The sequence below is a fragment of the Panicum hallii genome, chromosome 3 (genome assembly GCF_002211085.1).
Source record: "Panicum hallii strain FIL2 chromosome 3, PHallii_v3.1, whole genome shotgun sequence".
NCBI lineage: Eukaryota > Viridiplantae > Streptophyta > Magnoliopsida > Poales > Poaceae > Panicum > Panicum hallii.
Window position 1 is genome coordinate 15,530,050 of NC_038044.1, and position 11,019 is coordinate 15,541,068.

The 11,019-nt window shown below is 45.4% G+C and overlaps 2 protein-coding genes across 2 annotated transcripts; both read left to right on the plus strand.

Annotated features, from left to right (window-relative positions):
* Positions 1 to 720: 720 nt before the first annotated feature.
* LOC112886947 (probable WRKY transcription factor 62) lies at positions 721 to 5,215 on the plus strand. The gene is made up of 3 exons (XM_025952992.1): positions 721 to 1,193; positions 1,650 to 1,739; positions 4,632 to 5,215. Exons 1-3 carry the CDS (start codon positions 811 to 813, stop codon positions 5,005 to 5,007), a joined length of 849 nt encoding a protein of 282 aa, XP_025808777.1. The 5' UTR covers positions 721 to 810; the 3' UTR covers positions 5,008 to 5,215.
* Positions 5,216 to 5,738: 523 nt separating this feature from the next.
* On the plus strand, positions 5,739 to 7,170 carry LOC112887390 (WRKY transcription factor WRKY51-like). Its single transcript, XM_025953549.1, has 2 exons — positions 5,739 to 6,474; positions 6,549 to 7,170. Exons 1-2 carry the CDS (start codon positions 6,213 to 6,215, stop codon positions 7,001 to 7,003), a joined length of 717 nt encoding a protein of 238 aa, XP_025809334.1. The 5' UTR covers positions 5,739 to 6,212; the 3' UTR covers positions 7,004 to 7,170.
* Positions 7,171 to 11,019: the final 3,849 nt, after the last annotated feature.

Consider the following 11,019-nt stretch of genomic DNA (forward strand, 5'->3'; position numbering starts at 1 on the left):
TTTTTGTTTGTAACACTTGTCAAAATAGTTTGCGGGCTTCTGCAATGGACACCAAAATTTTGTAGGGTTTATTTTCTTGCTACACATGAGAACGTAGGTGATGGTTTTTTTAAGTATTCTCTTAGTTTCTTCTTTCGTCGGTAAGACAGTGAACAGTGAAGGATAATCTAGCTGTAGTTGATGCCACCTTTTTAGTTAGCTCAAACAAAGTTGATGCAGACGCTCGTATATATGCACGCACACTCATCCCAATAAATACATGCATACAACCATATCCCAGCTGAGCTACGCTTAGTTCGCATATAGAGAAAGATATACAAGGTAACAAGAATGCGCATATGATCTGTTGAGGCTACACCAATATCCATCTTGCCTATACATCTAGACTTTTTTATATAAAAAACTCCGATTTTTCGTCTCCACCTTTTCTGGTCATTGTGTTCCATGCTAGTACATCAGATTTCAGATATAAGACTCCCAAGTAAGGTCGTCAATTGTATATTTTTTAGGGACACCGAGATATATATACACCGTACCTAATACTTGCATCTATGCACGCAATATATATTCAATCCTTTGTCGACAGATAACAAGTTTAATTAGTTTATTTGCCAGCATCAAAATAATAAAAACCGTACACACGCTTAATCGTACGTTGTGCTATCTCTCAAATCTCGACGATTGAGCCCCTTCTTCTACCCATTGGCCATTACACAATAAGCTCCTATCCAAACAACCCCAGCCTCCCAGCCCAGCTTTCACATTTTTGCAGCTGCTCCACCTTGCGAAGAGTGTCCCGGTGTCCCCCCCATGTCAACGCGGCTCACCTCCGCGACGAAGTCGCAGCCGCCGCGCTGCTCCTCCTCCGACAGGATGGACGCGGCGATCCAGGAGCTCAGGAGGGGCACCAGGCTGGCGGATCTGCTCAGGGAGCAGGTGGAGCTCATCCCGGAGCTTGAACGACGCCACGCAGCGGTGGCCAACGTGGGCGAGATATCCACGGCCATGGAGTTGTCGCTCTCCCTCCTCCAGTCTGAGATGGAGCATCCCTCCTCCCCCGAGGTCGGAGCAGTGGCCAAGGCTGCGCCCGCTGCCTACTCCTCCGATGGAGGCACCGGGGAAAGAAATGGAGCCGTCGCCCGTACCAGAAGGGTGAGGCACCGGCGAGGAAAGCATGGAGCTGAGCTCCCAATGTGAGTCGCTACAAACCTATGATTTTTACTGCGTTCTGCATGCTACAGTAACAATGGTGTTAAAATTTATAAGGACGCATATAACCATGGGGATCTGTATGAGAAATAAAGTTTAGTGCTGTTGGTAGCAGATTTGTATAAATCATTTGTGTTAAGGGAACATTATTACTGCGGCTGTTCACTTTCTTGCACCATTATTAGTTATAAATTAACTCGCTTTCGAGGGGCGTATAGAAAATGAAACTTTAGTTTATACCTAGAAATTTTCAGATCTACGTTACAAAAGAAAAGGGAAAGAGAGGAAGATAAGGATCGTGTTTCCAGATCAAACATGTGTGTTAATTTGCTTCACACATAGGTGGATATCGGAATCTATATTTCATGGTTGGATAGGACTTTTTGTACTAGGTTGTGCAGTGAAATTGCATTCAGTTCCTCTTCCATCTTGTTATGCAGCAAGGAGATACTGACTGAGGCACCAGAAAACGATCGTTTCCACTGGAGGAAATATGGCGAGAAGAACATCCTCAATGCAGAACATCCAAGGTATGTATCTTTGATGGAGAGTTCCATGGTGCATCATCCACTCCTCTAATAAGTAACTTTCTCTCTCAAGATTTGTCACTACTGTCTAGATTATGAATGTTCATTAGTTTCCTCCTCTCAATCAATAGTGAGAAGAATATACCTTTGTGATAAAAAGTACTACTTTTTCATAATATCATGCTCCATAGTACTAATTATTTTATAAAAAGTATAAATGAGTTGTCATATGGATCTTATTCCCATCTCGTCGTTTAATATTTACGATTTTTAGTGCTATCCGTCCATTAGGGGATTAGCTTGGTTAGCTTCCTCCACCATCTTTCTTCCGCCATGCCTTGTCTTTAGAAAATTCGCATATTTTTTAGAGTGGCGTTTAGCTTCTAGTTGTTGCGTTTTTTTTTTGGCTTCACAATGAAAGTCGGATCCAACCATTACCTGTTCAGGAGAGCTAGCTTCTGCCTCAAGGATAACCCATCTTGTGGAGTAGTTACGTTGGAACTTAAGATTTTAACACCACAACTACAGAAATGACTCGTAGCAACATCCTCTTTTTTTTTCTACGGGCAGGTCAAAATTTAACCTGTTGCTACAAAGGGAGCGGGACTACTGTAGCAACCAACCCGCCCTTGAAAATGCATTTCTAGGGGCAGGTGATGGCCTCATCCGCCCTACAAATAGCCACCATTTTTAGAGGCGGGTGATACCATCACGCGCCCGTCAAAATCAATCTGAAAATGGCCACCATTTTCAGGGGCGGGTGATGGTATGACCCGCCCCTGCAAAGGGTGTCACATAAAAAAATTCATAAATTTTTCATATAATCTCGGATGAAGATAAACTTTATACCAAAATTGTAGAGCTTGACGAGATATATAATTTTGTAGCTTCAAGGGCGAGTGACGCCACCATCCGCCCCTAAAAATCAGCCCTATGAAATCGCCTGCGATCCTCGATCCGGTGGCATCCACGTCATTGATCCGCGCCCCCCTCACCCTCCGCCAATCAAGCGCCGCCGCAGACACTACATCACCCGGTTCCTTCTCTGATCCTTCCCTCTCCCTCTTGTCCCCTCCCCTCCTCTGTTGCGTCACCCCTTCCTTTTCTCCCCCGCCGCTCTCCCTTCTCTTCCCCGCCGGCCTACTCGCTGTGCTTGCTGGCCGCGTCGGCCACCACGAGCCACGCTGCCAGCACGCTCGCTGCACCGCCGGCCGCCGCGGCCCCACAAGCCATGTAGATCTACGCCTAGGCGCCGACCGCCACGAGCCGCCTCGCTGCCGGCCCCCACCTGCGCGCCGCACCGCCGTCCCGGCCCGCCGCCGAGCCACCGCGGCCGTGAGGGAAGAGAAGGGAGGGCGGTGGGGGAAGAGAAGGGAGGGCTGACGTCGATGCAGTCCCGGGGCAAGGCGGCGCACCGCGGTGAGCACTTCCAGGGCGACGCGGAGGTGTGGACTGCCGCAGAAAGGTGGTCCTCCAAGCTGCCCTCGCCGCGGGCCGCGCGCACCGCGGCGGCGTATTGGAGCTCGCCCAGGAGGCGTTACGCGACCTCGGGTGCACGAGCACGAGGTCGTGGGCAGGGGCGAGCAACACGTCCATGTCGCCGTCGTGGTCGCAAAGCATAATCTCCGCAGCCTCTGCGCGGACGGCCTCGGCCTCAGTGGCCACACCAGCATTGGCCATCACGCGCGAGGTGTTCGGGGAAACGCCGCAGCGAGGCGGGGGGCGGCGGAGCTCCACCGCACGCCGCCCCTGCTCGGCGTCCTCTGCAACTCCGCCCAGGGGAGCGCTTCCTCGCCGCATCCGCCTTCCGCTTGCCCGGGCTCCGCGCCAGCATCCTCCTCTGCTGAGACCTAGCCTGCGACGCCTCCCCCGAGGCAGGCCCCGCGATCGTCGTCTGGACCCGTGGGCGCCGTACCCGTACAGTTGGAACGCCGCAGACCCTGGTGCTCTTTTACTTTTTTTTGTTTTCTAAATCGGTTTGCAGGGGCGGGTAAGTGGATGACCCACTTTCTAGGGGCGGGTCAAGGGCGCCCCTAGAAATGGGTTTTTAGGGGTGGTCGCGTTACCCGCTCCCTGCAAACAACATTTGTAGCTGCGGGAACTAGGGGCGGGTATCGTACCCGTCCCTAAAAATACGTTTTTACTCGCGCCAAAAAACCGTTTTCGTAGCAGTGCACGATTCTGCTGAAAACTAAGGCCTTAAGGCCCTATTTTTTTGGCTTCTATAGCTTATATTCGGATTCTAGCTTGAAGATTGATGTACAACCTGCAAACTGCAATCCATAACAGCTCTGAATCAAACAAGCTAAGATCCATCAAATAGTGCAATACGTATTATTGTTATTAATTATCTATTCTTGGTCATGCATGGTTAGATTTCTGCCAATATAGACATCATATTGTTGTAATTATCTTACAATAAGAAAGGTTAGAAATTAAAGGAGTATGGTCTGCATTCTGTTTGTAGAAAATCTACATATGCAATTTAATTTGTGGGTCAGCATAGCCTTGTTTATTTGATGTACGTAGTGCTTCATACAGGATTCAGTGCCATGAAAAAACAACTGGATGCTAAGTATATTCAAAAGTCATTTTCGCTATTTTAAAACACGATTTATTTTGGTATTTTGCTCATCAGAAAAGTTGGTGTGTCAGATGGAACAAGGAAAACTAGAAATTGTTCATATCCGATTACATAAAACAAGCGCTCACCTCCACAGGTACATGAAATGTCATTAAGGGCCTGTCAATAATTTACTTCCAGCTTATTATGATTTCATTCCAGAGTTTTTTAGGGACATTCCAGACTTTAATTTTATCAGCTGGAAAAATGATGTTTATTTGCTCTAGATTTATATGTTCATATGTTTGGTTAAATGGTTATTGATTTTTCAGGTTATACTACAAATGTGGTTACAGCGATGACCACAAGTGCCCGGCAAAGAAATACGTTCAGCAGCAAAGCAACAGCAGCCCTACTCCAGTTTTCATGGTCACCCTGATCAACGAGCATACGTGCGAGACTTTGTTCCCGGATGAGGCCAGCTCAAGCAGCAGTAGTGCGGCTTCTCATGTTCTCGACTTTACAAAGGCGTCGCTTTCTCCTCCGGTGATGGCCGCTGCCCCAGGGTTGAAAAAGAAAGCGGAAGAAGACAGCATGTCTGCTGTGTCTATGCACAGCTACCCGTATGATGAGTACTTGTCTTCTTCGTTGCCAACGATGTCGCCAGATGGAGATCAGGTCAAATTTTCCCCGGGGCCCGGGTGGTAGCAGAGTCAAGCGGCTAGGCGAACCATAATAATCTAGTATGTAGCGACTCATGCATGCACGGCAAGAGTTAGCTTATTGTTAGCACCAACAATAATGCATAGTATGCATATATGGTTGCACTAGCTTTCCTGTTGTAACAACGGTTTATTAGATGGACATGTTTTCTCTTTGGACATATACTATATCTCATTGCACATCGCTCCAGACACCCAGAACAACCTTTTTTTCTATTTGACGCACCCATATGTCTGCTGCAGGGATCAAACAACAGCTCTATTTAGCTATTTATGAGATACAGATGCGTTGTTTTTGTATAGTAGGCTGCTGAAGCACGTCATACTGGGTCTTATGTACCTGTTGGAATAGTATGGTAACTTCTTCTTGGCATGCTAGCTTTTTATTAACACCACTTTGAACTCCACTTGCAATCGGGAAGCCAAACTCATACCAGATAAGACGAGAGGACGATTTGTTTGGACGACTAATCATGATGATTTAGTGCCAAGCAAACAGATGGCTAGGTGTCTAGACGCCCAAGTTGAGTCAATGCAAGTGGCATGATCGGACGGCTTGCAAACAGTGCTGCTAACTGTTATATACAGAAAAGATGGATATGCCTGAAGATCAGAGCATCTTCCAGAAAATATATATGCATAAGACAAAAATTAACAGAGAATATGCCCACCCGTTGATTAATGTTGATGATGACATTAATAATCACGATAGCATTATGTCATCTGTCTTTGGTCATGTGCACACTAGCAAACTTGGATGGTCTAGCATCTATTCACACGCTCCAACCACCAGCTCAGTTCCTGCCAAGACTCTAGTTTCATCACCCACACACAATTGAAGCAATGAAACAGCACGTGGTGGAATTCATCTCCGCGGTTAGCAAGAACAATTATCCTCACTCGTTATGGCATGGCATCATCTCCTTCCTCTTCGTCGCAGTTTCCTCCTATAGTCCGCCTATGCCGGGCTGCCCTGTATCAAATCCCAAATCTGCCAAGTATATAGCCACGCGCGGGCGCTACCTTTCCGTCACCGACGCGGTCAACAAGCTCGCGCACAGATCCAGCCACACTCGCTCAAAGAGTAGCTAGAAGCTTGAGCCAGAAACGGACTGCGGTCCGCGGAGGACTGACGAACCATGGCGCTTGCCGCAAGCACTGGTCGTCAGGCAGCTTCCTGCGTTCGAGCTGATGGCCCGGGGGCGGCAGACCGCGGCCGCCCTGGAAGCACTGCTCCAGGGTGCGCTCACAGACCCGACCGTACCGCCGCACGGCGGCCTGCAACTGAAGGGGCTCACCGCGCAGATCCTCCGCTGCTGCGACCGCGCGCTCGACTCGCTCCGCGGCGAGGGCGTTGTCGTCGACGCCGCCGGCGGTGGCTGGCCGAGCAGGAAGCGAAGGTCGCCGCCCTGCGCAGAAGCTCTCATCAGAGGAAGCCCAGATCTAGACGGAGGTACTTGCTGAGTGCTGACCAGCTAATGACGCTCTTGGATGCTAGTTCAGCGGGCTCAACGAATTCGATTGCAGGGTGCGTGCGAGCGGTGCAGAGATGCCCACAAGAGTTGAGAAGAGGTGCACGGCGGAGGACGGGTTCCTGTGGAGGAAGTACGGGCAGAAGGACATCCGGAACAGCAAGAGTACCCAAGGTGCGTTCGTTATTCTCAAGATTCAGTCGAAAGATGATGGTAAGAAGGAAGACTTATTGTCCGGTCTTGCGACGGTGCAGGCAGTACTTCCGGTGCTCCTACAAGTACGACAACGGCTGCAAGGCCGCGCGGCAGGTGCAGCAATCGGAGACCGACCCCTCCCTCTACGTCGTCGCCTACTTCGGCGAGCATACCTGCGGCAAGGACGCCGCCGTTGCCGCCTTAGGTGGCGCTGATGACGACAACATGCAGAAGTCGTTGGTCATCAACTTCGGTTGCAGCTCCGCGAGCAGCGGCTCGCCCTGGCCCTCCTCCTCCTTCGAGGATGATGTCTAGAGCGAGGCATCGGCCTCGCAACCAGTGTGGCAAATCTAGGATTTCAAGTTAGGATGGTCTGATGAAGCAATTTTTTAAAATATTTTTTAATAAGTCAATCTAATCCTATAAAATTATAAATTGTATAAAATTATAAAATTATAGTTTCTCACTTTTCACCTTCTCAATTCGAGTATCAATTGTTGTACACAAGAAAATAATTAACAGAAGCAAGTTCAAAATGCTGCCAACAGCAGTAAAATCAAGGGATGAAGGTTGTTGGGCCGAATCTTACGGCCCACCCCCTAGATTCATCCCTGTTCACAACCGCTGCAAGCCGTGTGTTTTTGGAAGGAGTGGGAGGTGTGCAACATGGAGGTGGAGTTAGCACCTCTCCGGGGTTGAGCTTGTTGTTGGCTGATGTTTGCTTCTCCGGAGCTGGAGGCCTTGCTCCACTACTTTGATCGGGATTGCTCTGTGGAGAGCTCGTTCGATATCATCAATGAATTCATCATCTTTGACCTTCAGCAGCATGTTGATTATTCTGTAATCTGTACACGGTGCAGGCCTAGTTCCAATTGAAGGCATTTTTTTTCTCCTAGACAAGATGGACCCAGGGAGTATATGTGAATTTGTATGTGCACTATTCAGATTATTTTAGAAAGTGCTCATAGAGATAAAGTGTGTACGGGTATATTAATAAGATCAAACGTGAATAAGTATCAGCATCTACACTGTGTTTTTTTTAAAAAAAAACCATGCACATGAGAAAGGGTGGATAGGGAATCAATTAAAAGGATAGAACCAGACCCACCCGGTTTTAATCCTCAACTCGGATGGGTGCTAGTATTTTTCTATATATATTTCAAAAATTAACAATATTCTTTGAGTAGTATGTGATGTGCCTGCTGATAGCAAAGTGCATATTATGACTTTGTAAATCTTAAGATTTGCAGGCTCCGTCCCTCGAAATTGGTAATAGATACCTACGAGGATGCCATTTTTCAAGCACCTAAAAAACAGCTCTCATTGTAAATTAGTGAAATTTCACCCCAAAATAGGTTTTCTTGATGCGTCGAAATTGTAAGTCCGTTAGTTTATGCAATAAGCCAAACTGGTGTTAGCTAATAGCTATTCATCTTGTGGTAGGTGTCTAGCTTCATAGTACTACCCCTACTTGCTCATGCGGTCGTGCCACACGAACGTGGTTTCAGATTTTACCCCTAGGCATCCTGTTTGTCTAGAGACATCCCATTCTTACCTTCGGATAGATTGAGCTAGCTCCATCTTCTTTACTTGCCATTCTCGATCGGTTTTCCCTTATTGGCACCAGTCACTAACAGCGGCAAATGATGCTACATTAAGCAGCATAAAAAATAGTGGTAATATATATTTGTCTAGTTTATTTTGACTAGCAGAAGCAGCTCTCCCAATAACACTCTCATGAAAGTTTTGCCGCAAAAGTTACTATGAGATGGTGTGAGGATAAGCACAAGTTGTGTGCAAAGCTTTTCTAATAACATTCTTATAGGAACTTGTGCTGAAAACTATCATTGAAAAGGTTCTCTGAGATATTGTATAGTGAAGTTATGCACAAAAGTTGTTTCCGGAACTTTTCCTGACAACACTATTATAAAATTTGTGCAAAAAGAATCTTGAGAAGTTTGCCTAGCAAAGCTGTATGCAAAAGTGATGTTTACAAGTTTATATATTTCCGAAGTTACTAAAAAAACCTTTCCAAAAAGAAAATTAGGGGGGCGATCACCTTTTGGGGGCTTTTGTAATAGACGTTCGTAAATTAACAGCCTGATTCTAATTACAATTGACTAATAGTCATCGAATCTATTCTGTTTTCTAGAAAAATTAACAACCTCTTCAATGAAACTAATATAGAACAACCTGTAAATCTATATCTAAATTACCCATCTTTGTTATTATAAAAAATAGTCTAAAGTAACTCCTAATTCTTTTATCTATTTGCAAAAAATAATCTAAATTAGCGACAAAACTTGCATGTGTAAATTCTGCAGCTCCTTCATTATTGAACTACTAGCCTAAATTAACCCCTAAGGATGCCTAAAATTCAAAATATATACACCTACCATTATATATAAGAAAATATCTCAATGTACTAGCTATACTGGCTTCTTAATTACACACTTCCAGCTATCTGGACTCTATGCAGTCAACTACCCACCAGCAAACCCTGGATACGGTTGGATCTGTGCTTGTATTTGTATATATATCATCCACTTGCCAACCTTTTCTTTATCCGGGCCTGCTGCCAAGTTGATGCCACTGAAGCTGCATGTAGTCATGTAGATGTAGCTAGCCAGCTGTATTAGGATAACCTTAGTGTCCTATTTGAGGCCGGAATGTGGTTACCTCACTGGTCGGAGTTTTATATACGGAGTAAGTGGCAGCAGCATCAATCTAGGGCTAGCTCCGAGCATTTCGCATCACGATGCATGCTTTCACTAGTTAAACACTGCGGCCAGGCACAGTACGTACGGCCTCTCTTGGCGTCGATCCAGTACCGGAAATAGTATCAAAGTAGCAACCTGGCACTAAGTATAAGCTCCAGGTCAAATAGGAGACAAGGCAAACCAATACGGCATAATTTAGGCATAAATCAATAGCGTGTTCGGTTTGAAGGGATTTATTATAAATCCATGGAGAGGTTTATTATAAGTGTAAAATGATGTTTAGTTGTAGGGATCTAAAAAAATCCTTGTACTTAGTAATAACCATTCTACCCCCTATTAATATCTTTTCTCCCTCTCTTTATTTCCTTCTGCTCCCACCGCCATGGCCTTCCCACGCTGCGCATGCATGCATGCGCGTTGCATGCACCCGGCGCTCTGCTGCTGCATGCAGCTCCCTGGGCAGGCTAAATTTTCCACAAAATTCAAACAATTTTTTACACAAATATTAATACAAATATATATTGTTTAGTCCGGCAATCACACAAAAAATAAAATCCCACACAAACAAATGTACAAATTTTTATCATCTACTAAATAACTCATTAGCTATTTCGTCACGGAGTGAATTCATGTTTATATCTTCTTGGACTATTGCATCACCATCTTGGGCTATTTTGTCACCATCATCTATGGAGGCTTTGATCATAGGAATAAAATTTTCATCTTCATCAACCAACTCAAAGTCTCTATCCGCAAGAGCACTATCCCTAATGAAATTATGCAGTGCCATGCATGCTACAATGATTTTGCTTTGCTTTTTTGTTGGATAACTAGGTACATTCAACAATATTCTCCACTTCAACTTTAAAACCCCAAAGGTCCGCTCGATGACATTTCTAAGGGAAGAATGAGCATGATTAAACATCTCTTTCTTACCTCTTGGCATTGGTCCATTTCTATACTCGGGGAGATGATATTTGGTACCCTTGTATGGTGATAGATACCCCAGTCAGTATGGATATCCAGAGTCCACCAGGTAAAACTTCCCTGAAAATTAAATCATCATCAATGAGTAAAATGTGGTTAAACAAAGAAATGGAACAAACAATTAATAGAATTAGTAGTGTACCTGGAGGTGGATATGGAAACTTATCACCATATTTGTTTCTAGTATCACTGAACACTCTCATATCATGTACTGATCCATGCCACCCCGCAACAACAAAAGTAAACCTCAAATCGAAGTCACAAATACCCATCACATTCTGGCCGGTGTATCCATGTCTCCCCATATATTGAACCACCTTATTAGCTGGGACAACAACTTTTATATGTGTCCCATCTATTGCTCCAATAGCATTGTTGAAGTAGGGATCAAATCGAGGTTGTTGTAATCTTTGGCGCACAGTACTTAATGTGGGATTCTTAGGTCTAATAATATCTTTGGATAACTTGATCACACAATCTAAGATATGGTCAAATTTTATGCTCACTGTCTCTATTAACCTCACAAAACGATCATTGGCTTGTCTAACTGATTGAGGTGCACCAACTACCCACAAGAACAATGCTAGAGCCTCTACAGATGTTATTTTTCTTGTAGACTTCAAT